This window comes from Cyclopterus lumpus, chromosome 8, assembly GCF_009769545.1.
Source record: "Cyclopterus lumpus isolate fCycLum1 chromosome 8, fCycLum1.pri, whole genome shotgun sequence".
Lineage (NCBI taxonomy): Eukaryota > Metazoa > Chordata > Actinopteri > Perciformes > Cyclopteridae > Cyclopterus > Cyclopterus lumpus.
The window spans coordinates 6,839,124-6,865,052 of record NC_046973.1 but is presented as its reverse complement, the minus strand read 5'-3'; the positions used below and the strand labels follow the sequence as shown (position 1 = coordinate 6,865,052).

At 42.1% G+C, this 25,929-nt stretch overlaps 3 protein-coding genes across 8 annotated transcripts; 1 reads left to right on the top strand and 2 right to left on the bottom strand.

The window, feature by feature from the left end:
• Positions 1 to 1,632: 1,632 nt before the first annotated feature.
• gdpd3a (glycerophosphodiester phosphodiesterase domain containing 3a) lies at positions 1,633 to 6,749 on the bottom strand. 2 transcript variants are annotated; one of them, XM_034538439.1, is made up of 10 exons: positions 6,149 to 6,749; positions 5,690 to 5,732; positions 4,790 to 4,925; positions 4,486 to 4,531; positions 4,239 to 4,357; positions 3,881 to 3,970; positions 3,576 to 3,709; positions 3,374 to 3,433; positions 3,097 to 3,148; positions 1,633 to 2,068 (listed from the first exon to the last, which is right to left on the bottom strand). In XM_034538439.1, the coding sequence occupies exons 1-10, from the start codon at positions 6,285 to 6,287 to the stop codon at positions 1,940 to 1,942; spliced, it is 948 nt and encodes a 315-aa protein (XP_034394330.1). In that variant the 5' UTR covers positions 6,288 to 6,749; the 3' UTR covers positions 1,633 to 1,939. The 2 variants fall into 2 exon arrangements, with proteins under 2 accessions (XP_034394330.1, XP_034394331.1); XM_034538440.1 differs by lacking the exon at positions 6,149 to 6,749 and adding an exon at positions 5,895 to 6,119.
• A 3,298-nt stretch (positions 6,750 to 10,047) lies between these two features.
• mapk3 (mitogen-activated protein kinase 3) lies at positions 10,048 to 20,471 on the bottom strand. The gene is made up of 9 exons (XM_034540140.1): positions 20,214 to 20,471; positions 18,732 to 18,914; positions 17,937 to 18,126; positions 15,880 to 15,996; positions 15,636 to 15,750; positions 15,206 to 15,334; positions 14,203 to 14,312; positions 13,128 to 13,256; positions 10,048 to 11,918 (listed from the first exon to the last, which is right to left on the bottom strand). Exons 1-8 carry the CDS (start codon positions 20,438 to 20,440, stop codon positions 13,137 to 13,139), a joined length of 1,191 nt encoding a protein of 396 aa, XP_034396031.1. The 5' UTR covers positions 20,441 to 20,471; the 3' UTR covers positions 10,048 to 11,918; positions 13,128 to 13,136.
• On the top strand, positions 19,944 to 25,826 carry nudt9 (nudix (nucleoside diphosphate linked moiety X)-type motif 9). Of its 5 annotated transcripts, none has more exons than XM_034540145.1 (9): positions 19,945 to 20,122; positions 21,702 to 21,801; positions 22,349 to 22,636; positions 22,786 to 22,875; positions 23,126 to 23,212; positions 23,447 to 23,558; positions 23,696 to 23,842; positions 23,941 to 24,025; positions 24,211 to 25,826. In XM_034540145.1, exons 2-9 carry the CDS (start codon positions 21,704 to 21,706, stop codon positions 24,354 to 24,356), a joined length of 1,053 nt encoding a protein of 350 aa, XP_034396036.1. In that variant the 5' UTR covers positions 19,945 to 20,122; positions 21,702 to 21,703; the 3' UTR covers positions 24,357 to 25,826. The 5 variants fall into 5 exon arrangements, with proteins under 5 accessions (XP_034396037.1, XP_034396036.1, XP_034396034.1 ...); XM_034540143.1 differs by lacking the exon at positions 19,945 to 20,122 and adding an exon at positions 20,584 to 20,670; XM_034540141.1 differs by lacking the exon at positions 19,945 to 20,122 and adding an exon at positions 20,597 to 20,679.
• Positions 25,827 to 25,929: the final 103 nt, after the last annotated feature.

The window sequence follows — 25,929 nt, the reverse complement described above, 5'->3', positions numbered from 1 at the left end:
GGGGCTCTGGTTGTTGGTTGTTAAGGATCTCTTGATTTATTTGCATATAGCTGTCTCGAGGCCGTGTGTAAATGTGGAGCCAATATGTTGTATGCAGGCCAGCTGCGAGGAGGTACACATTCCCTCAGCACAGCACCATCCATCCTGAGACATTTCATTAACACCTAAACACACTGCAATGAATTCTAAATATCTCCAACAAAAATCTACATTTAGACAAACACAATTTAAAGTTAGCAATTTTATTTGTAGAAATATATTGATTGATTATCACAATTGTTGCAGATTCATTTTTTTCTGACAATTGACTGATCGATTAATTGATCAAAGTTGATCAAGCCTTGTTGAAAAGCCTTCCCTGTAAGGTTTGATTTATTTGCCCGAAACACCATTTTTAAAGGTATTTAGTTCCAACATGTGTAATATATGGATCTAAACCACATTTAATGACGACAGATATTACTGGTGAAATGCCATGTGTCTTAAACCGTAGCTGCAGACCTGGTTGTGTGTGTTCTTGAGAGCATTATTTCTCTTCTGGGTCACTTATTTAAACCGTTGCTCTTTGCATCTAGTGTATTAAAGACTTCAGTCTGCACTGATCCACTAATAATCCATTAACTCACTTGTCACACTGCAAAGCACAGCCAAGAAGGTCAGAAAAATGCAGCCTTTGTTTCCCCACTTGACTGGTTGTTTATTCTCACAGCGGTGTGGCCGGACTTTGACCGTAGCCTGGGGAAATGAGGACACAGGTGAAGTTAACTGCACGTATAAACACAGGGTTTATGTGTGGCTGTATTAAACACTACATTAATGACACTTTACTCACCTATATGGATATATTTGTATATTTGAAACAATAAGTAAACATTTTCTTTGCTTTCATTTCCAGCATGTTTGTGGTCTTTTCATCTTAATACCACAAAATGGATATAAAAGCATGAATCCACGTGAAAAATCTTGTATTTCTAAAGTCGACCACTTACTCAAACCAATCAAATAATGCCAGAAAATAACATCCAAAACCGTCCAAACAAAGTCATGTTGTCTCTCTCATCATGATAAATGGGATGTCCAGTAACATGGTGCAGCTGGTTAAATATTCACTTCAGTAACAAACACTTCTGTACCATCGCAACAAACTGAATTTTAACTTAAATAAAACAAAACTCTGTACTCCCAACAAACATGAATGCCACCAAGATCTCACTTCTTTTAAAACCCTACAAAGACCAAACTCTACCAGCCAGTTACTGTATCATTTCATTCATAAACACAGAGAAACAAATCATAAACCTCTCAGGCACAGACTAGAAAAGATAATTCTTAAGTTTACTTTATTAAATTCTTCTTCTTCTACTTCGCATATCCATATGCACACATATGGATATGCATCCATATATTTCCCCTTTTCACTATAAAAAAAAGAAAGAAGTAAATTCTATTTTTACAAATGTTTATTTATTTATTGCCCTTTATCTCCTCCCCCACATGCACATTCGTCTAGTCGCTCTTACACACACACGACTACACAACGCACTTTCACACATGCACAGACGCACATACAAAACATAAACTAACATAAACATAAAGATTGTGTAATTGTCTGTCTGCTTTTTCACCCCTGTGCACTAATAAAAGGGAAAGATTCCTCCCGACAGCATTGCCGTTGACTCGGGGCTGTGTTGGACACACTGAGGCCATAGAGGAACGGATAGCAGATCATTGTATCTGCTGAAGAGCTGCATGACAGTTTGGTTCCCACTGCACGCCGTTGAACAGACCGACAACTTCTCCACTGATCTTGTCACGGAGGAGGAAATTATTCTCACACTTCTGGTATTTACTTCTCTTTCACAGTCTTTTCTTTACACAATCCTCATCAGAAAGCTGCGTAGTGATTGCCTGTTGTTGCGATGTCAGGGCGTGTTTGGGTTCAATCCTGACTCGGGCTTCTGCGGAGGTAGCGGGACAGAAGAGTCGGGTAGTCGCTCATCACCCCTGTGGCCCCGACTTCAAATGCAGCCTTTATGTCGTCGTCTTTATTGCACACAAACAAATGCACCTGCAGTTAAAGATAAATGAGTCCATCATAATGAAGAAGAAACATGCGTAAAATTGTTTTTACCACCTTATCAAATACATAGGGAGTAAAGCTGATGTGAACAAAACAACAAGGGTGGAAGTTAAATTGAGATCGAGTCCAGTTCTCTGTCATCCGTCCTGCAGTTTTGAGCTACAGTACGTGACATGAAAATCAATAAAACAAAAACCCTGCTGTCCAGAATCTGACGGGGAGCAGTTGTCTCAGCTGTGACAGACGAAATAAAGCAGACGTCAGCTTAAAGTGAGAGCTCGGAGCATCACTGGTTCACGCTGCAGTGTGGACAAATAACTGATATCAATCCCGAGGTGGCAGCAGCATTGTGATCTTCTTTAGTGTTAGACGTATACACAGTACTTATACTAACATATATTCTAGGCTTCTTTACTATCATGATGTATCACAGATGATTGGCTCACAGGGTTTTACTGAAAAAGCTATCTCTCCAGTTCCCTTTGTTCCTCATTTATAACATTCACACGAGCCCACGTTCTCCTGGTGTGGTTCTCTGCTGGAGGAAATCTCACCCCTCAGTTTTAATGCGGTTGACAAGCTTTTCTTAGTCGCCGCCTCAGAATCCCTCGGAAGCATTCAAATGCGTTGAGGCCCTCAGCGGCTGACAAGACTGTGACATATAACTTCATTTTTTATGCTCAAACTAGTCAGTGACCTCTCATGACCGGACGGTGGGCGTGACCTCATCCCAGCAGAGAGGAGTAACATCAGGACAGAGATGATGCACCCGGCACACCGGAGTGGCTGTTGGTCCTGAAACACTGACCTGGGATGTTCAATAAACAGCAATTCATGGAAAACTCAGAAAGCTGTCAGAGTATCTCTGGTCAGACTGCTAAAGTCAGATTATTAATTACCTATATGGTGTTTCCCATTCTCATCTAAACGTGTTAGTACTTTAGGTTCCTGTCTTCTATTCATTCCTCATGCACCTAAACATAGTCAACTCCCCTTCTACATATGTACTTTCATACCTGAATTCCCCGAGCTGCGAGGTGGTTAAACAGACTCTTCCTCATTGTTACTCTGGAATGACAGCAGAGATAAATACATATATATATATGAATACTTTTTTTTAAACATTCTCCAAAATTGGCAGTGAAATAAACATTATTGTACTCCAACATGGGATTCTGCATAAAAACATCACACTTTTCTCAGTGGTGCTTCAAGTTATTTCTCTCTGAGGTGGTTTGTGTCGACCATTCTAGAGTTCTACATCAAAACAAAGTCTCAGGAAACTTGACTCGCCTTTCTAACAAAGAGATGACCAGCTTGTTCCTCAGGATGCCCTTCTCGGGAATGAACGTCCTTCAGCACACAGACGCAGAGAGAGAGAAACGACAGAACCATTTGTACCGGGGCACATTAATCTCTCATCAAACATCTTAATAAAACTGGCAGAGGGGGAGGAACCAGTTTAATGTATGATGACAGACGTGTGAAGCCACACCTGTTGATGATGCGCGGCAGGTAGAACTGCAGTAAGCTCTCTCCCAGCGGCAGGAAGGGCAGCAGGCCGCTGTAGAAGAGAAGCAGGAGCAGCACACATCGGCTCTCCGAGAAGCTGTATGGCATGGAGCCGTTCTACCAAGAAGCAGAGAGACATGCGGGGTGCTGACACTGATGCAAACACAGTGCTCTCTTTAAATCCAGCAGTCACAATATTATCAAAGGCGAAAGAGAATTGACATGGGATGTTTTGCTGTGAATTGATGCTACACAAGTAACTTTGTCTCCCCCTGTTGGTCCATGTACCGTTCTGCGGCATTCCTTCATGATCCTGGACCTCACTGAGGCCCAGACGGTGATGTCCTCTCTGTTGTAGTGCCTCACCAAGTTAGACACCTAGGGAGGGAATAGTGAGACATGAAGGTGTATCAGCTTACATGTTGATGTGCTCACGAGCAGGATGTGTCGACTTTAAAAGAGATCACTTTTACGAGTGTGAGTTTAAAGCGACTTGAACTTTGGTCTTGAAAAGACAAACAGGGACTACCATTTAAATCTTGACATTCGACTGGAAAGCTGCTGAGTGTCACAAAAGCATGGCTTCATAATATGGAGATTCTTTTGCATCGCTGAAACTGCTCCTTTTTTCTTCGGTTTACTGCACCTTTTCCATCAGCTGGCTGTTGTTCTCTTTGATCTCAACGCTAACAGGCATCTCAGGGAACTTCCTGAACACGTCCTCCAGCAGAGAAAACTTCCTGTCTGCACCGCTGCTGTAGTGACCTGGAGGAGGGGCGTGTGACAGCTAAGGTGAACACTCACACACGTACACACACGCATACTGTCCTACTTCTTCCCTGAAGGTCTTTTCGTTAATGATTGGGAAGAAGAGAATGTGAGGAGGAACTCACCTGAATAAAAGGTCACCTCCAGTCTCTCTTTGTACAGAGGCAAATCCTTGAAAGAGTTGATAAGCAAATGGAAAGAGGAAGTTGTGCTATTATGACATTGATTGTGATTACCATGAAATAAAAAGGTTCATCCATCTGGAGGTATTCTTGGTGTAATGTAGAGGAGTTGCTGCATGCGATATATAGATGGATTCACCTGGAGGTAATTCAGTAATGAAGTGACCATTTGCCACTTGTTGTTTGGCCTCAGCTCGACCTTGTGACCTTTGTCCTAACGACAGCCCTGTAGGATTCAGCCTCTCACCTGGAGGTTGAGTGAGGAGATGGTGACGTCGTGGCCAGTCTGTCTCAGCAGATTCTCATCATGTGACACCACCACATGTCCATCACGGGTTAAGTGACAGTCCAACTCCAGCATCTGTGTGCCCTGCTCCACCGCACTGGAGAAGATGGAGGAAGACGTGCATTTGTTACTCGTACTGCGAGGGAGCTTCTGTTCACTTCTAGACAGGCATCTCCAAAAATACTGTCAAGACTTGTCATCATAAACAAGTAATACAGCAACAGTACATCCTAGAATGCAGCCCCGACATCCAGCATCCTTGACATGTTAAATACTCTTAATTTATATTTTAGCAGTAAAAGATATATTTCTAAAAGATCTGTTGTTAGACAGTTTATTAGACAGCAAATAAGGCAAGTGGAAAGATGCTAAATGTAAGTTCTCTAATCATTCTCCTGTAAGTCACATTATAAACCTGGATACTCACTCAGTCTCTGCCTTATTAGACCGAAAAGATGGAATCAGAGTGGATTATTAAAGCTGTTGTGTTATTATAGTTGTCGCTGTGTATATCAGTCGATTCAATATGTTTTATTGGCATGAATGTAATAAGGACAATATTGACAAAACGTCAAGTAAGATTAGAAAGAAAAAGAACAATTTGGCCGTCCCGCTGAGAGCCGGCTTCTGCTCAAGGTTTCAACCCATTAAACGGGATTTGATTTCCGATAAGAAAGTAATTGACATACAGGAAGTCTGTCCCCTACATTTAAACCAGCCTGTGAGCATTAAGGGCAGCTCGGCGTTCCTCATCTCATGCCACCGCCTCTCTGGTGCTGCTCATGGGGGACTGTAGGGTCTCTGGGAGTTATAGAGGAGTGACCTGCTCGACATGAAAAGTGTGTGGAGTTCGGTACTCACTGTGTGAACGCCTCCATCGTGCTCTCTATCCTCTCTCCACTTCCTGATATCAAACAGAGGAGTTAGGGCTGAAGCGCCAGTCCCAAAAACAGTAAAAACAAAAAACACACACTTTGCTCCATTTGGACAGCGTTTGCTCAGCTGACTCCTTTCTGAGAATATTGCATCGCTGTCTCTACTGTCGATGAGGAGGACACACACTCACCTACACACTGTAAGTTCATCAGTGTTGAAGAGATCATCGCGATATCACTAAAACTATGCCAGATATTTCACGAGCCAGAGTTATGAAGTTAAAGTAGAGTGTTGGTTTTATCTTTAAATCTTCACTTGAGCTTTTTTTGCTGCATTGTTAATTACATTACAAAGAAGAAAAACACTTTAAAATAAAGATTTGTTTTTAAAGTTAGTCAAGATTGATATTCAACAGGGTGTGTGCAACAAAGGAGTGGCCGTTACCTCCTCTGTGTGAGATGTGTGTGCAGTAAAAAGCGCAGTGTTTCTTCCTGTGGAGAATGTGGGGGTTCTTCAGCAGGTACAAGGAGCTGAGAGTGTATCCACCCAGAGCCGGCAGGATGAAGTACAGGAAACCGCTCATCCTTCCCTGCAAACTCGTCTGTGCACGATCTCACTGGCAGAACGTCGGATAGAAGCTGCAACAATCCCCCTTTGAGTGTACGGATCCAAATGCTTGACTGAAGACAACCTGCTTTCTGCCTTTCTTGGAAGATAAGAAACAAAAAAACTGGACAGACCGGAAAAGAGAAGACGGCCTCCGTCTTGCACAATGTCGAAACCTTGTTAAAAGATGTGTTAATAAACCACCAGCTCTTAAACCAGAGCTCACCTCTCTCCCTTTGGACTCTCCCCTGCCTGTGGCAATACTATTTGTCAAGAATACCATTGTGCAGCTGGGTCACTGGTGGCTGTGTGTGTGTGTGTGTGTGTGTGTGTGTGTGTGTGTGTGTCACACCTGGGCACCTCGGATTGATTTCATTCTGCCTCATTGTTTGGAGTGTGAGGTTGGCCATTGATGCTGCAGTCATGACATTAACTAACATCGGAGGATAAATAAACAGCTGTGGGCATCTATTTACCCTTTCCAGATTGAATGTGTTCATTTTAATATGTGCATTAACATAGTTTGCAGCTGATAATTAGGAAAGACCAAAGGCCACATTCTGGAGTGCAGCCTGTGTATATTTGACAAAGGAGAGGTGGTGGGTGGAGATATGTGAACTCAACGCTGACTCACAAGGACAGAAATATATGAACACAATTACACGTCCATGCGTTCTCGCTATACATACAGCACAAAGTCAGCAGAGTGCTGCATTGTCCCGGTTCAATAGCAAAGCTGGACAAACAATGGAGCCCCCCTCTGAATATCACAACAAGCCTGGTTTTCACCAGAAGCGAGAAAAATAGAGTCCTGGTCAAATCAGGTCATTTTGACAGATCATGCTCCACGTTTGGCTGCTTATATTACTTATAATGCTTATGTTACTTATAATGTAACTGGAGATCCTGGGAATGTCAGGGTCGGCCGGGGAAGCCGTGCTCAGACACGTCGTGCTCAGGAAGGTGGGAAAGTTGCACAGCTGGAAGAGCAAGTTGGCTTTCACGGTGAGATGCAGCACAGTTATATAGTTATTTATTTATTTATTCACACGACTCTCAGTCTTGAAGTTTGGGTTCTGACTGGACCGCTCTGAGATGAGTCTGATACAAGTGACACACATTCACAAAAATGAATAAAGACTCATTTTAAACCTAAAAAGTTAGGGCCATGTCTCCATGGTTATAGTTTTCCATGGCAACACCAGCTGAACAGCGTTTCCAAGGCAACAATCAGTGACAGCGAGTCCAGAGCTGTGCTGCATGTTTTTCTTTTGTTACACTTTTCACTGATTTATTTGATCTTCCTCCTCAATATAGTGTCTTTGTAACTGTTGGATTTTTCAAGATGGACGCTGTAGTGAACCGGGACGGGTTTGTACACGTGTGTATGGGGAGGCCAGATTCATAGAAGTATTTTCATAATAAGTAAAAATGTGTAAAGACCCACAAATAGACACCCAGACAGGTGTCTTGGTAAGGCTGGATGATTTGACAATGCATAGCGTCAAACAATATAAAAATATATTTTGTATATATTTTTTCTAAATGGTTTCTCTCGTGTTACAACATGATTCATTTACGCTCCTTGCACGTGGAAGCTTCAAGAGGACACAAATGGACTACAGACTAGGCTACAGAGATATTTATCACAATGTTAAGATTTAGGCTTGGATTTAGGTTTTTTTTCCTCTATAATTTCACTTTAAGCCATTGTTATTGTTATAGGTTGTTTCCCATCAAGATATCATGATGGAAGAATTTAACCATATCGCTCAGCCTTGCTTCTTGGTCCTTTCGTCACTTTCATTAAAAATGTGAAGTCCCTTCATGCAAAAGGTTCTCGTAGCAGCAAGCCAGCCATCCATCACCTTCCTATTGTGACTCAGTCAGCCATGTTTCTTATTTGGTAGAACCAGATTTCAGGGCAAATTAGTAAGATAGTCGATAACTAGGAAGCTTTGTGCCACATTTTATTTTATTCTTCTGAAGTCTGACCATTAGTTTGCTAAATGGGCTGCTGGAGTTATATATAAACAACAAGTAGAAGGAAAAGAGAAGACAAGACCGAAAAAAAAAACCCAGCCACACAGTTGTAACAGTATCAGGAAATTTTATTTAATTATATGTATATAATTGTTTCTTTGTTAATCGTTAATTCATAATACCCATAGAATATACAGACTATAACCCTCAATAACTCATATATCTCTTCGACAATCTAAGTATATCTTTTAAAATAATTCCTTACAAGATCTTGGAGGGGAAATCAAAGAAAAAAAGAAAAAAAAAGAGGTTTCAGAAAGATTGAACACTGCCAATAATAATCACGCCCAAAAGAGAAATAAGGAAGAAAAATTACAAATAAAAACATCCTAATTATTAAAAGATACATTAACTCCCTTTAATGTAAAAAAAAGAAAGAAAGAAAAAAGAACAAAAATACAACAACTCACCAATATAACAACAACAATAGCAATAATAAAGAACAGCCATTTAAAAACAACAATATCTGGAAACAGGCCTTATGACGTTCAGGCCTTTAGACTCATTGATACTGTGTGTGTATGTGGTGTGTTTAAGTGCAACTTCTCACAAACACACCGAAACACTCCTCAGAAAGAGAGAGGAAGTGTCTGTGTGTGTGTGTGTGTCAGGAGGATTGCAAAATGTGGTCCTCTAGGTTCGTTCCCATGGTTACCCAGTGAGATGTTTGGTCTGATGGCAGGTCGGTTATAGAGAGAGAGAGAGAGACTTTTGTGTCTGTTGAAAAGAAAAATGTCAAAAGCACAGGTAACTGCAGGGAGGGCCCAAAACACACACGAGAAAAAAAAGGTCTTGGCTTTATGTTACTGATGAGCAGATACACAAACACTTAAATTACTGCAGACGATCAGTGAGCGACACACACACACACACACACACACACACACACACACACACACACACACACACACACACACACACACACACAGACAGACAGAGGGTGGCTGGAAAGACAAAGTGCAGACGTGCTGATTGAGTTATGCGAGTTTCCTGCATGTGTGACCGTCCATGATCTGTGATCCAGGAGAGTCAGGGGCAATGCTTTTCTGGCAGAGGGAGGAAAAAAGTGGGAGCAAAGTCAGTTATAGGGGGAGGAGAAGGGGGGGGGGGGGGGGGGGGGGGGAGGGGGGCAGCCCTTTGAGTAAAGCGTGGTGAGAGTCGGGAGGTTGAACAAAAGTATGCGTATCACCACATGCACCAGAAAGCCTTGCACCGATCCCAGAGTGCTGGCTATAGCTTCTGAGAAAACAGCCCATAAAAACAAATTAACGATTTTAAGGGGACTTCTCTACTGGTCCCAGTGCAACAGGCAGAAATTAGTGCAGACTGAGCTGGTGACGGAGCTGGACCCGCGGGTGGCGCTCTACCGAGCAGCCGTTAGCGGTAACATCCAGAAAAAAGGGAAGAGGAGGAGGGAGCAGCCACTGACGGGAACACATGGAAAGACATAATACACATGCACACAAAGAAACGTGTAGCTTTGAAAATCACCCACATTGAAGATTAAACATCCAGTATGTGCACAGGGAGCGAAGGAAACACACAGGCGGAGGGGAAGAGGGCGCAGCAGGAGGGTTTATAAACGGCACAACCAGGAGGTGGTGGTGGATGCTTGGCTGTGCACCGGGCAGGAACAACTGTACAGCACTCCGACATTCCTGGGTTTGACTATTATGGTATTTTTTTAAATGACGCTCACATCAATGAAAGTCATAGTTACAACTGGGAAACAACTTTTCTAAATTCTGACATACAGTCTTAAAGATGCAACTTGTTGAAATGTGAATCTTTCCATCCTGTATGACCTTTTTTTGTCTTCTTCTTTTATTCCAGCAGCAAAGTTTTCTTCGTAGTGGTAGAAGAGCTCTTGTAAAAACTGGCGAACACTAAACTGCAGTGACAGACTAAGCTGCAGTGACAGACTCCGGTAACTCAGGCCGTTTACATTCAAACACTTGCGTCAATGAGCCAGAAAGATTATAGTCTGAAAATGCTCGTTGGGAAAGTGCACTTCTCGAGACCGCATTTAAATATGGCCACTTTGAATACATGAATTTGATTAGATGTCAGTTCGGCCCCAGCCGGTGTACACGATTGACTCCGTACAGTCATTCTGAGTCAAACGGTAGCCGATGGAAACGCAGTACAAAAACACAGCACGGTGGGATGGAAACACTGACGTCACCCTGGCCCCATCTTCCAGAATAACGTAGCGTGTGTTCGTGGCTCTGCACACGGAGGATTAGGTGAAGTTTAGGATCAAGAGGAGCTGAGGAACAAGGGGCTTCAGTGATGCTCCGAGTAATTCACTGCTCCGCTGCAATGCATGTGTATCAGAAATGTAATTTAGTACGGGAGAGGGGAACACTGACACTGGATCAGCTATTTGGTGTTGGTGGTATTTTATGGAAAAGGGACGTTTTGTGGCGAAATATGTCTGAAACGGTAACGTTGAACCAGTTCTTGCCGTTTCTGCATCCACCATAAAAACAAACAATGTTCTGGAAAATGGGGCGCATGCATCATTTATCTAAATGAAGGTACAATTATAGAAACTAGACGTAATGCGTTTTCATTTCTATTTTGGTCCAATCATGTAGCGCCTCCTGAATATAACCAACTTTCTACAAATGAAGGGGGAGTTCGGTTTGTCTGCCTTTAGAAGGTTAAATAGGTCAAGAAATTTGTCTATGGTACAATTCAAAACGACAGATAAATATTCCTTCGTTGCTCCCCAGCCAAGTTTCCTGCATCTTTATGCCACTTTGGTTGATTTGAGGAATGCATGCATTCATATGATCATACAGTTTGTTTTTAGAAGAGAAAAAAAAATGAAAGAGCGACAACAAAGAAATCTAGAAACCTGCCAACATGCCAGTAAAAACATTGAATATTTGTCTCAAAATCAAGTGTTCAAAAAAATATAAACCCCAAAACATAGATACAACTCTGAACTAATCTGAAAACACTTGAACAACAGTGTACAAACAAAAACTGCGACGAGCACACTTTAAAGAAAAAAACAAAACAAAAGCTTTTATATATTTGTATATACATACACCCGATTAGCATCCCCATTCTTTTAGCCCTCGATTTTTCCAGGTTGTAATTTACATGGAGCAAGACAAGAGAGTTATGGTGTTGGTTAATACAGTAGTTTATATGAGAGGCAGCGACAGAGAGAGCTCAGACTGACAGATCAGCAACAGGTGCACGAGAGAAGGGTCCGGACAGGAGGGGACAGAGAGTTACTGGAGATGGGACAGGATGAGGCAAGACTTTTAACAGGAAAAACAAAATGTGAGGTGAGAGGAGGGCGAGTCCAACATGGACAAAACTGAAACAGTATGAGTACAACAGACCCTACCACCCCACCCAACCACAGAAATCAAAGTTAAACTTAGCTCTCTTGCAGTAGAAAATGGAAAGATAAGCAGTTAAATGTTCATTTCTTGTTTTCTCTTTTTGTTGGTTTCTTGAAGATGCGTTTTTTTCTTTTTGTTTTAGCATGTCGTTTGGGGTCTTCTCGCTCAAAGCTTCTGTGTGGCTTTGTCACTCTTTAGGGCTAAAAAGATAAGAAAAAGAAATGCACTTAGGTCCCACTTAGAATAAATATTAAGCCTCATTCTAATGTCCTATTACTTCCTACAGGATTTGCTAAGACAAAAGAAGCAGAACTAAGATGTGCGATCCCAAATGTACATTACAGTCACAATGAAGACCTGCAGAATAATAGACAAATAAGTTCACACCAAGAAGCATCTGTGCCAAATCTAACCGTGTTGAACTGTAGACAGTTCATTTCATTGTGTGTCGAAACCTGATTCTACTATAGCGGGGTCCGTCTGCCCTGAGCCTCCTCGTGTTTTGTCTTCCTGTACCGTTGCATTGTGCCATGACAATGTTATCACAGCTGACGACATTAGTGGTCAAATGTAAGACCCCAAGTAAGTGATTTGTTGAAAATGTTGAGGTTTTAAGATGATACTGCGAATATTACTTAAGTATTTGAAATACAAAGTTTCATCTAACGCTTCATTTTAATTAAATGGAAACGTATTCACCGGCCTCTGACATTCTGCTGACAAACACTTACTGAAAAGACTATGATTTATAATCATATGTAGCTGCTCCTGGACTTCTTTTACATTTACAGAGTCCACTTTCAGACCAATTCCTTCACTTCGTACAAGCCATAGACGTTAAATATGAGCAGCGGTTTACTGGACAATAGGACGTCGTTGAGGTTTTGTCTCGGTAGTTCCATGATTCTCTTGTCAGTCGGAGCCACATATGTATATTTACTATCGTCTTAACTAAATGAGAGTGAACAGTTTGAATGAATGCATTAAGGACATTTGCTCCACTGACATCTAGTGGTATTAAATCACAACAAAGTCGGATCAGTCGGCCCCTCCAGTTTTAGAGGAAAACGGAGTCATGGGTTACGGTTCTCTTCAACAGAACACAAACGCTTATTCTCAGCAATCTCTTTTCCAGCTCTTGTGTGTGTTTCTGTTTACTGCACGACGTACAACCAATCATCCCCCCCCAAAATACTTCTTGGTGTACGAACGGGCCAAACTAGGGCAAGAAAGTCATAATGTCGCCTGTTACGGCTTGAAACCAAGAAAACTAGCTGGACCTATAGCTGCATCATCAGGTGAAGCACCTGTAATATCTGCTTAAAAATGTCTGCATTTTGCCTATAGCAGCAGCACCTTGTGTTGACGTAACAGTGTGTTTGATTGCAAAGTAAGCAGCGTTCACGTACCTTTGTGTCTCAGGAGCCCTGGTAGGTTGCCTGGAAACGAGCGGTTTCCTCGTAGATCAGTTCCTTCAGCTTCTCTTTGGGAAGGTCGTCCAGTTCCATGGAGAAAGTGAAGGGCTCCTCTGCTACTGGCTACACACACACACACACACACACACACACACACACACACACACACACACACACACACACACACACACACACACACACACACACACACACACACACATTAAACACACACATTAAACACACACATTAAACACACCTTCCACTAAAGCTGGAGAGCCATTTCATTCAGATCGAGCTTTTAAAATAAAGACTTGGTGGTAGAATTGTGAAGAGTGTTGTCGCAACATGCTGCACACACTTCAACATAAAAAGGGTAAGATTCAATTTATATAAACGTTAGGCTTTAAGACTAATGCTGCAAAGTGGGGAAAGCTGGAGAGACTGTATGCATCCCGAACAGTGAAGTCAAATGTTTGAAATGTGATCAGGACACAAGAATAAAAACATGAAAAGACAGGTTGAAGAAATTGGACCAACTAGTGAAGAAATCCACCATTTTTATTTCTACAGTGCAGCAGTAGGATTCAGTGCACGCTGACGTAAACCGAGATGAGATTACGTTCTCTAACCTCCCTCCAGCTGAACCCTGGAGAAATCTGAAGACTAATTGCATTCCAAACAGAGCTAAGAGGCTTCCCGGCACAACGCAGAAAAAGGCTCACAATTAAATCTCAGCTCATGATTGAAAACAATGACAAACATGCTTGAATGAAAAAAGGCCCTTCTGCCTCCAACATTCTTGCAAATCTCATAAATGAAAAGGAACAGCGTGTGGCATTTAGGTGGATATATTGGTAGAAATAGAATATAATATTAATACGTAGGTTTTTTGTCCTCTGTAGACAGAAGAATATATAATATTGACAGAATGAGAAGGCACTGTTTTCCCCTCTTACAACATATTTCTTAAAGCAACATGCAAGTTATTTTCACCAATTGCCTTTTGCTGCAGCAATAGTGCAATAATTGATAAAACGTCATGAAATAAGGGGTTTCCATCCATGCGTACCTCATCTGAGGGGTCGTAGTACTGCTCCAGGTAAGGATGAGCCAGGGCCTCCTCAACGCTGATGCGCTTCACAGGGTTAAAGGTCAACATGCGACCCAGCAGGTCCAGAGCTGCGTCCGATTCACCAAAAGCTTCAGTTAGTACAGTGGTATACATTACAATAGATTTCTAATTATTTACTAATTTTCTTTTTATCTAGTAGTACTTTTAAATAGTTTTTAATGCTGAAAAACAAAACAATAAACTGCTGGGTTTCCAATTCACATATTTCCTATGTTTTCCCCCCTACTGAACACACCACTGATATCGTGTAGAAAGAAGCCCTTAAAGGACATTAAGGGCTTCAAAGGACACAAAGGGGTGGCACTTCTTAAAGGTGATGACTAGATCCTCTCATGTTTGTATCTGTGGAAATGTAAAAAATAATTCAACATTTTACTATACAAATTAAAGTTAGGTCCATTAAGTATGATTTTATTGTCCCACATAGCTAAATCCCCATAATATGTTGTAATCATTTCAGTATAATATTAATACAAATGTATTAATGTCATGAAAATGTTGCAATGTGACATATCAATTCACTGGGTGTTCTCGTTTGAAGCTCTAAACGTTACTTGTCCTTCATGCTTATTGTGAAAGCAAACAAACAAAAGAAGCTCCTAGAGCAGCTTTGAACAGATCATCTGATAAAAAGATGACACATTAAAAGCCTGTTATACAAATACTATTCTTCAGGGCTATAAACCCTTTGTGGCTGCATTTTGTCGTACCTTTCTCAACATATAAAGAACAACCAGCACAGTCCTTTAGCCTGTTACAGCCACCAGTGTGTACGTTAGTGTTGATACACAGCTAACTATGGGCCCCACAGAGTGCTTTTGCCTCCACCTGCTCCCTCCCCACCGATTAGTTTATATGCTGTTCCTGTAAATATGTACGTCTTATTTTCTCCCCTTACATTCCAGGCTTACAAACGAATAATGTGGTGCGCTGCCATTACCTTTTGAGTCCGCCTTGTAGAGTGTTTCCCAGGGGATTCTGGGTTTATGAGGGAGGGACTGCAGGTAGTTCCTCGCCTTCATGTTGATGATGCAGTTCAGATCGTCCTGAGAAGGAGAGCCGAGGACACCTGCACACAGAGGAGGCCGATGGATGTTTTACAATGAGGCCGCTGCTCACCCCCATTTTCCACCCAGACACGTCTTGCTCTAGTTACTTGACGCTGGTTAAGTTCGGTTTTCAAAAGGATGACTCCGAGTGAAGAATTTGTAAAAGGTTACAAGTACATGCTTTAAATTACCATCAGTTCAAACAGATAAAATCAGAGTGGATGCAAACGCGAATGATCGTCCTGCAAATATAAATAAACGATAATCGTACAAAGTGCTTCAAATAGTCTTCACATTTTGTAGAAATGAGTGAAAGCTCACCCAGTATGTGGTTGAGCTGGTCCAGGTAGTGTTTCCCGGGGAAGATGGGCCTGTTGGACAACATCTCAGCCAGGATGCAGCCCACTGACCAGATGTCAATGGACTTGGAGTAGCCCTGAGACACAAACGCACAGTCAACGAACTGAAACACTTTCCGTTCCAACACAGAATCCACATCTCACACCTTTGAGTTGAGCATGATTTCTGGAGCCCCCCCCCCCCACACACACACACACACACACACCTTTGAGTTGAGCATGATTTCTGGAGCCCTGTACCAACGCGTAGCCACGTACTCGGTCAAGAACCCGGTGTGGTCGTGCTCAGGGTCGGCTATCCGCGCCAAGCCAAAGTCACAGATCTGAGGATGAAGCGCAGGGTCAGAGGTCAGAAACTTCACACTCATAAAAGTAGCCTCATCACTCATAGACTTAAGCATCTGAGCACGTGTAAGGTTGTACACTTTCCTTAGACCACAGGAGCCCCTTCAGATACAGAACTGCCAGTTCACAGTTTTATGCTTCTCTCAAACGTTATTCCTCCTGCTCTACTTTCTAAATCTCAAGGCCTCATTTTGTTTCTATTTATTAAAAATACCAAATGCAGGGGCCAGTTAGTATTCCAGTCGAGTAACACTGTTCACAATGCTCACAATGCTCACAGAGGGAAGAGATTTTATCTGCTTTTTAATAATAATAATAATAATAATTATTATTATTATTAGTATGTGTAGATCAAGTATTCTAAATCAATTTAAACTTCCAATACATATTATATATATGAAATCGGGACATTATCAGTGGTACAAATTAACATATAGCTGATAATAATAATAATAATAATAATAATAATAATAATAATAATAATGCATTTAAATTTATTTAGTGGGTTTATTTTGATTTTTTTGTTTTTCACGGAGGGGAATGTGTCAGAAAGCAGCTGCAACACGTGCTGCCTTTTGTTCTTCACCCCTCCGACATGATCAACGAATCCAGGGATTGATGGTTGGCTGCCGAGAGCTCACAAGTGAAGATGTTCAACACGGCAAAGATAAACCCTCGTGGCTCATATCGACGCCTGTATTACAGCTGGTTTCAGTTTTTGAAAAAGACAACCAGACATAAAAGCAAGACTTAATCTCCAATGAAAAAAAACAAAAACACACGACTCTACAAACAAAAACATTGTTTTCGGGGCTATTTTGCGTTTATAACTCCCTAACATCCAAAAAACACATTTCAAATCTATTTTTTTTACTACTTTGTCTTTTTGCGTCTGTAGATTTCTCGTAAATTCACCAAAGGTTAGCATTTAGATAATGACACATTTGCATATTTAAGTGTAACATTTCAGAAAACGTGTAATACAAAAAATAATGGTCTTAATGTCAGTAATCATATATTCTGAAGGTTTTTACAGAGGGGATTGTTCATTAACCATGCATAGCCATATCTATAAAACTATATATTAGATAAAAGGAGACTTCCAAAATCCCATCTGTGAAAACATTTGAATCGAATATCGACAAAATGAAACGAGAACGTTGAACCTGGCTGACTTATGCAAATTAGCACATGTTTTTTTGTAATGCCCAATTTGCATATAAAATCATACAATTTCATAAAACTTGTAATAGAAAACATAATTGTCTTAGTGTAAGTAGTCAAGGGGGGAAGTTGCATGGTGAAATCTATTAGTAAAATGTTTCACCCTATTCAGCTGGAAAGGAAGACACCGCTTTAAGAAGTGGAATCAGAAATGGGAAATGTTTACGATGTCACAATTCAACTGAGAGTATTTTGATAGAAAGTAGTCAGCGTTTATATTTTGTAATTCAACAGTTCCCTGATCAGTGAGGGGTCATGAAAAGCCAAGAAGGGCTGAGGTCAATCCATCGCCCACATCCAACATTCCTGAGATTCTTTTTCAATTATGTGGAGCGCTGTACGTTACAACTTGTACCAATGGTTAAATACACATAAAAGGTTCTTGTGTAAAACTGTTAGCTAGATAAAAATAAGCAGTCAATTTAAATGCACGTGTGTGAGATTACAACAAATATCCTCTTAACTAACTTCCAAAACTGAATTGTACCAGTTACCACCTATTGACTTTGAATTACAGGGAATGTTTCACACCTAAACTACATTTAAAAAAACAAGTGCAGGATTTCCACTACTATACAACTATATTTGCTATCAAAAGATCAAAATGTGTCTTTTTTGCAGCTGGACAAAATAGGACTGATTAGCCTGGTTAACTGAAAAGATGGGTAGTGTGTGTGTGTGTGTGTCTTCTGACCTTAAGGTCACAGGTAGTGTTGATGAGCAGGTTGGAGGGCTTGAGGTCACGGTGCAACACGTTGGCCGAGTGAATGTACTTGAGGCCTCGCAGGATCTGGTAGAGGAAATAGCAGACGTGGTCGTTGCTCAGCCTCTGGGTCTTCAGCAGCTTGTACAGGTCCGTCTCCATCAGGGTCTGCACGATGTAGCTGGAAGGACGCGCGAGTCAAGGAGGACAAAGAGGACTGACAGCATTTATTGACACTTAGGCGAAACATAAGCACCGCTTTGGAACAGCAGAATATGTTTATGAATATAAATAAAAGAAGTATTCTAGACTTGTATCTTGTAAGAAACTGTAATTTAAAATAATGATCAGTAACACCCAGCACCAAAAAACAATGTTATAATAATTTATATTTAGCCAAAAATGTAGTTTGTCCAGCAATGACGGCCACGAGAAACACAATTACCTCAAAGTTTTCCTTCTTATTACCCGTTAAACTGAACTCTGGAGACACTCAGGCGAGAAGGTAAACAGACTGAAATCTGGATTAATAACTCCTTTTTTATTTGTTTGGAGTAGCCACCGCAGAATTGACAATTCTCCCACACACTTAAAATGAAAAAGCAAAGCTGTTGCAATAAAGGTTCTCTTCAAAAGTCGGTTTGGTACCCGGTATTTAAATGCATTACGACCAGATGTTTAAATGAATAGCTTTTGAGAGTATTGAAGAGTTTGATTCAATCTATGCTCGGAGAACAAGTGACACAAATGCAGGAGGACCCTTGCTGTAAAGCCTTAAAAGGATACACATCCCTCATGCTGTCAATGTGCCGTGCCCTGAGAATGTCGTTGATGCCGATGATATTCTCATGGTGGAAACGCAGCAGGATCTTGATTTCCCTCAGTGTGCGCTGGCAATATGTCTGGTGCTCAAATGGGCTGATTTTCTTGATGGCTACGCGCTGGGTTGAGACGTTGTCATGAGCAGAGCTGGATAGGGTGGATGCGGAAAGAAGCACAAAACAGGTTTCATATTACACTTTGGTCAATCCACAGACAATGACGTTATCAGAAACTGGGCTGACACTTGGGGCTAAAAAGGGCGTAGCAGACTCTCTCCTCTACCAAGATGTACATCTTTCTACCGAGATATGTTGAGAGCTACTGTATGTGCAGTGTCAGTGTGGTGGAGAGTACATGGAGGCTGAGAGCAGCTGGGAATAGTGCGTTTCTGGGACCCTTGAATTATCTGTCCCTTTGTGAGAAAAAATGTATATATAATCCAAGCTAGTTATTATTATTATTTTTTTTTTACGCAGACACTTCAAAAGGAACACCAGTTACATCACATCTTCCCCATTGATGAAGGCATGTTTTCCTATTGCACAACACACTGCATAAACTGGGCAAGTTCACGAGCCGGTACAACCGTTGCTTTAAATGCTGTGACAGAAACCCAGAGCACTGAATGAACACATCTGTTTATGGCACATTCAGACAGAAAACATCTGCACACCCTGGCTAACGAAGTGTGGATCCCATTTGTTTTGTTCTTTCACTGTACCAACCAGTGGGTGTTGACAATGTGCTGTTTGGAAAGGACAGTTATCTCGTTGAGATGGATGTGTGGGCCCCGGTTCTCACGCTAAATATCCACCTTCACATCTGATACCGCGCATAGCTTCAGCCTCCATTGCGATGACTTGGCATTCATGTCAAGTGCAACAGTGTTGCTTAACATGACCACACAAGGCTGTGGGTCTCTCTCTCACACGCGAGGAAAGGCCTCGCGACAACTGACACAAATCACACTATGCAGCAGCTTTTTTTTCTGCAGGTTTAGCGTTTAACAATTCAGAGTTCAAATATAGATAAATGTGGTTTGGAGGCTGGTGTCGGACGTGTTAAATGGCTGAGGCGATAACTAACTCAAATGTGCGGTTTGAATGCAGTTCGCAAACAGATTTATCATCGGATAGCGACCTCCGTCCTGCGCAATCACTCCCGATCTTGTTTCCTGTAAAGCTCATAGCCACGCCTGTAGCTAGCGAGCTATCGAGCTAACCACAACACGACTGCCTTCGGGTTCAACAGCGTCTGAATGTCGGGCAGCGGGTTGAAACACACACGTCGACACCGCGCTCAAGTTCACAGGACTGCGCGTGTTGCCTCTGGCGGTTAGGATTAGCTGCCTCACGGTATTTGCAAACAAACGGCTTACGTTAGCTAACACTTTTTTTTTTTTTATCATTTAACGTTGGACACTACGGTGGCCCAGCGGAGACTCACCAGACCATTCCGTACGCCCCCTCCCCGATATAAGACAGGTTCGTGTAGCGGGGGCCCACATCGAAAATCTGTCCCTTCACGGACTCGGCCTTGGGTCCCGCAGCTGCGGGCGTTCCATCCTGCGCCACCGTGCCAGCCGGGGCGGCAGTGGTAGCGGCAGCAGCGGCGGCGCTGTTGGAGCCTGCGGCCCCGACCGTCGCGGTGCTGGCTGGGCATGAATCCGCCATTCTTCCTCTCCAAACCGCTCCCGCTCTGTCAATGTGTTTCTCCGAGGAACCGTCGCCGCTCTCAGATCGGTTTTAATGTCTGTGCTGCGCTTCGACCGAACGGATTGTTTGACTGACGGCGCAAAGCGACTCGAACTGGGCCCTCTCTACTACCGGAGTGTAAATGGATTTCGTGCGCGAGCCCGGATTTGGTCTCAGCGCCCGACCGTAAATGCGCGTGCCAAACTACGGTAATACAGGTGCGTTAGATATGGTCGTGAGGGTGGCTCGTCTGTGCGGAGTCGCGTCCGTTGGCTAGAGGCACCGCCCGTGCAGCTCCGTAGTTGACATTAAACAAGCGCAATCTGCAAAATAAACATGCAGCAGCAGCTACGAGTGGGCGTGCCGAGATATGTTGCATGCTGCCTGTTGTGACAAGAAAAACAGACTTTATGGCCAAATAGTCATTATATCGATTTGTGTGTGCTTATCCACCACCTGTATGCCACGCACCACGGTCATGTTTTAGTACTTTGTGTTTGCCTGTCTAAAGACGTCACTGTATGTCACGATTTACGTTATAAAAAACCGGATGCTTTTATTATATTTGACAGTAAATTATGACACTGTATATGTCTTTTGCATTTGAGATGTATTCATATTAATGTATAGGAACACCTGACGTTTTTTCAAGTCCCAATCAGTATTGGCAAATAATTATTGTTAAAATAGATATTGATGAGATTTTATTTGTTGTCATTTGATATGTGTAGTTTAACAAATGCAAGACGTCTGTAGGGCAACCTTTAACAATGATTGACATTGTCAAATAATAATATGAACATATTCTTAATTTTTCCACATTGTTTATCCTCGCGCTTTTCTTGACAGCGAGTCACAGCTTTGAATTGTCATTTGTCAACCTAATACACAAATGATTGTTAATAATTGACACTCATTTACAGAGGAATGTATTCGTCTTTAAATTAAAAATAAAGCATATAAGCACAAAAAGGTGCAACAGAATTTGTTTGTCTATAATACGTTTTAGATATAGAATATAGAGCATCTGTTTCAATACATGTATTTTTCCAATTTTTTTATTTCTCTGTGAGAGACATAAACACTATAATAATCTTATCACCATGGAAACGAGTGCAACTGCCGTGACCACACCCCTTTGTAGACGACACAGCGTCGGGCAGTGCACTTCCTGGTTACTCTGCGCTGCACGCCTGTTGTGGCTGTTGATTTAGGACTATTGATTGGTTTCTTTCTCAAGGAATGGTACATTTAGTCCTAGGACGATACTGGATCGGCCGGATTCGTCTCGCGCTCACTCTCCTCGGACTTCCGTATACGGTCTGCAACCACGAAGTCAGGTACAGACGGTACTAGGTTAATTATAGGTTCAACTAGAAGCGTTGACTATTTGACATTATGGGACAGTTTTGTCTGTAATCAAAAGTAAACAGTCATGTGCTGTTTCTGTCAAAGTCCTTTAAACACTGCCACGTGATATATTTAAGTCAATATTACAGTAGACACCATTCGCTGTTTTTATATCAATGTACAATAAATATATAGTCAAACCTAATTCTTCCATGTAATATCATATTGATATGAAATGACATGTCAAACAAATAATTGCTTCACCAAACCATCATTACTTTAGGCAATGGATGTGTATTGCAGTATGCCATGATATGATTCCACTGCTGAATTTAAATGTTATTTTCTGCAAGAAGATTTATGCTCTCATCACTTGAAGGAGGGGTGGGGGTGGGGGTGCGTGCGTGCGTGCATATTATATGAGGAGCCAAGAGGGCACGGAGTGGATGTGCAGTGGTGCTGGCCCGGAGCTGCTGCATGGAAGGCAGGTGTGGGCTTACTTAATGGATTTCTATGTCTCATTTCTTCCTTTTGCAGGCCTGCCATCCGCTGCTCATCTTCTCACCCTTTCAGGACCAGTCAAACCATCAGACCCGCCAGTAGCAGTTGCTTTAACCTCTACACAACAAGTGTCTGGACAATGCCATCCTCAGCAGCGCCACATGTCAAGTCTAGATGCCCCCAGTATCCCGGGTCCAAAATCAAGCGCTTCCTCGTGCCCGATGACAAGGTGGGCTGGAGTCAGAGCTGGCCGCAGTATAATGCTGTCAGCCACACCGACCCTTCAGTAGAAAAGAAACCAGTTTGGGCAGATCCTGATATTGGGTGAGTTCTACATCTTACGACTGTTGTGTGAGAATGAACTGTAGATGTAGTTATGTTCTTGCTGTGAGACATTCTGACTGTTGAACATGCTCTTAGTTTTCAAAGATCAGCTGTTTATTCATGCCGATTTACTTTTTCTTATTTCGCAGCTCTTTCTCTCCAAAGTTTAACGCTGTGGATGATGGTGTGGACAGGACGAGCTTTGACGGCAGCTACAAAATGGAAAAGGGAAAGCCACTGTAAGTTATCGCACACCAAGTGAAATGGTTCAGTGAGATTAGTTTAGGGTTAAAATGGGTCCAAAAGAAAGTCCCAGTAACGAGACTTTGTGTATCCGTTTATCTGGTGGCTTATGTCTGAGCAAACATTTACCAAATTTTACTTTCATGTTTAGTTTTTGTTTTAGCTAGAGTTGAAAAAGAGTTTTGTGTTTGTAATACATATTTCTTCTTTACTGCTAATAAATACATTTGCTTTTTACTGGTGTAGAAATCCTCATGGACGCACAGGGGTGACTGGTAGAGGTTTGCTGGGCCGATGGGGACCCAATCACGCAGCAGATCCCATTGTCACCAGGTAACCCTTTCTCTACTTTACCCATCTGTATTATCCAGATACTTGCTCACTAAACCAAAGTCCATTACTCAAGTGAGCTACGTGAAGAAGAATTCAAACGGGGAACTGCTCATTACCACCGAACAGTTTCCTGTCATGTTAAAACGATGCTCAGTTGACAAAAGGGACTTTGCAGTTTTCTTTTCATGACTACCTGATGAACAGATGTATGTTTTGTCACTCACTGTCTGGCAGATGGAAAATAGATGCCAAAAAAGCAAAGATATCTCACCCCGTCTCCAAGCGGCCTATCCTGCAGTTTGTGGCCATCAAGAGGAACGACTGTGGGGAGTGGGCCATTCCTGGGGTTGGTGGCTTTTACATTTATCTTTTAAACCAAAATGATTTCACAGCTAAGACGTGTGAGGGTTTGAGTGGTTTTGGGTTTGTACGATGTCACGTTCCTGTTGCTTGCTTATTGGTGTGGGTGTGATTGTTCTGCAGGGGATGGTCGATCCAGGGGAGCAGGTCTCTCTCACGTTGCAGCGGGAGTTCTCGGAAGAAGCGTTGAATTCGTTGACGGTCCCGGCACCAGAGAGGGCAAAAATCAGTGAGCGCATCGGCAAACTCTTCAAATCGGCCGGGTTTCAGGTCTGAAGCCCACTCACTAGTTTCCTGCCACATTTTAGTTTACAAGTTCTTTTTATGAGAAAAACGAGAATTTTTTTTTTCTTTCTTTTCTTCTTCAGGTTTATAAAGGCTACGTGGATGATCCTAGAAACACTGACAATTCTTGGATGGAGACAGTCGCTGTCAACTTCCACGATGAATCGGGTACCAATGATTCTATTTAGAGGTTTTTTTTAATTGTCAAAAAAATCTTTAGAGATCCAGTATTTAACTAATGCAACAACAGCTCTAGCAATGTTTTAAAAAACGTGTTCTTGAGATAATTTCTCTCTGGTTCCAACAAACATGTTTCTTTGTAGTGCGATGACATATTTTTGTTGTTACCGTAGGCAACAGTGTGAGCGAGCTGCCGCTGCAAGCCGGCGATGACGCAGGACAAGTCCAGTGGGTTGATGTTGACGCGTCCTTCCCGCTGTATGCCAACCATTCCCATTTCCTGGAGCTGGTTGCCAAAGAGAGGAAAGCTCACTGGTAACCAAGGAGGACCGACTCTGACATGACGACGATGAAGGAAACATGGAGGGCCTTGTTCTGTGAGATATAGATGAATTATGCCTAAACTTGCCTCACTAATTTCAACATAATAATCATAGTTAGTGAAAGCTTATCATGTATTTCATTAGGTTCATATGTATGCCCACTATATAATGCGCAGCCGGTTTAGATTAATATAGCAGAATGTATGAAAGCCTGGCTACAGTCGGCTCAGAGGACATGTTGGATCTGCTGTTTGATTTTTGTCACAGTAAAGAAAAAAAAGAGATGAGATAAATGATAAATAAATAAACTCCCCGCTTGGAAGAAGCTTAACACGAGACTGTATGCATGCAAGGTGCTGCTGCGTGGCACGCCACATTATTTCTATTGGCACTAATTATGCTAATTAATTCAACGTTAATAAGGATCACATTAACCCAGCTTGATGTTAGAAGAACAAACACAATGAGCTGCTGAACATAACACATACTACATTAATTTATGTGTGATATCATAAGGAGGGCGATCAAAATGAAAAAGTGCAGCCGGACTTTGATCTCTCGATGTGAATAGAGTAAGAAGATGTGCTGGAGCTGCACACACAGCCCAGCAGAGCCCCAGAGCGGAGCACAGACAGGCCGAAGCTAGAGGGCGAGCATGTTTTCAAGTGGTAACAGACGGTGGAAGCGAAGGCCGGTTCGCACTCGACAGCCTGCCTTTTCCCAAAATGTTCACATCAGTAGGTGTCGTCTCACTGCCGGGCGCACTTTGCGTATCTGTAAGGTTTCACGATGCAGACGGGCAACACGTGGATGCTGCTTTCATCAAGAGGCAGTCAACAACAGACAACCAAGTCTTTGCAATGAGACATGTCTGCTTTTTGGTTGAACTAACAGATTTCACGAGGTGTGATGTGAAAATTCTGTACGCTATGAAACTAGTGAGCATGTGAAGGGAAAGGGAGATGAAGGTGGCTGCAAGAGAACCTCTTAACATCCTAAACAGATCCTATAAGTCTTTTTGCTGCTCAGGCCTCAACATTTGTCTGCAGGACATGATATTCAGTTGCATTAAGGTATGATGGCAGCAGCTGTGCGTGGGAAGGTTCTGCTGTTCAAACCCATTTCTAAAAGCATAATCTTAAAAAGGAACACACTTATGCAGATAAACACTCAGCTCTTATAGACTCCTAGTACACCCAGGCCACTTACCATCGCCACTGAAGCATTTACAGTCAGAGTGCTGGCAGCGTTTGATGTTACAGGAAAGGAGAATACTTCCCATCCAGATGTATCTGTAAACTGCCGGTCATATGATCCTCTAACCTTTGACTTCAACAATTTCTGATGGGTTTTATTTGTTTCTGCTTATTGTGATTGTACAAGACAACATACAAATAAATAAATGGCAGGATGAGTGATGGAATAATCTTATTAATCCGGACTCCCTCATAACGGTGCTTATTATACATGGTGTATTGTATTTGTTGTCTCACAGTACACATTATGTTTCAGCCTACACTGTCTCATTAGGAGACATTATGAAGTGCACTTGTTTTTTTTGTTTGATCT

Excerpts from the sequence above, each read along its gene's own strand:
- gdpd3a (XM_034538439.1), bottom strand. The coding sequence starts at position 6,287 with ATGAGCGGTTTCCTGTACTTCATCCTGCCGGCTCTGGGTGGATACACT. Across the intron at positions 4,358-4,485 it reads GGAGGTGACCTTTTATTCAG|GTCACTACAGCAGCGGTGCA; the intron begins GTGAGTTCCTCC and ends CCCCTCCTCCAG. Across the intron at positions 3,149-3,373 it reads GTCATCTCTTTGTTAGAAAG|AGTAACAATGAGGAAGAGTC; the intron begins GCGAGTCAAGTT and ends CTGTCATTCCAG.
- mapk3 (XM_034540140.1), bottom strand. The coding sequence starts at position 20,440 with ATGGCGGATTCATGCCCAGCCAGCACCGCGACGGTCGGGGCCGCAGGC. Across the intron at positions 15,335-15,635 it reads CCAGCTCAACCACATACTGG|GTGTCCTCGGCTCTCCTTCT; the intron begins GTGAGCTTTCAC and ends CTCTGTGTGCAG. Across the intron at positions 14,313-15,205 it reads CTACAAGGCGGACTCAAAAG|CTCTGGACCTGCTGGGTCGC; the intron begins GTAATGGCAGCG and ends AATCGGACGCAG.
- nudt9 (XM_034540141.1), top strand. The coding sequence starts at position 20,652 with ATGCGCGTGCCAAACTACGGTAATACAG. Across the intron at positions 22,876-23,125 it reads ATGGAAAAGGGAAAGCCACT|AAATCCTCATGGACGCACAG; the intron begins GTAAGTTATCGC and ends TTACTGGTGTAG. Across the intron at positions 23,559-23,695 it reads GGGAGTGGGCCATTCCTGGG|GGGATGGTCGATCCAGGGGA; the intron begins GTTGGTGGCTTT and ends ATTGTTCTGCAG.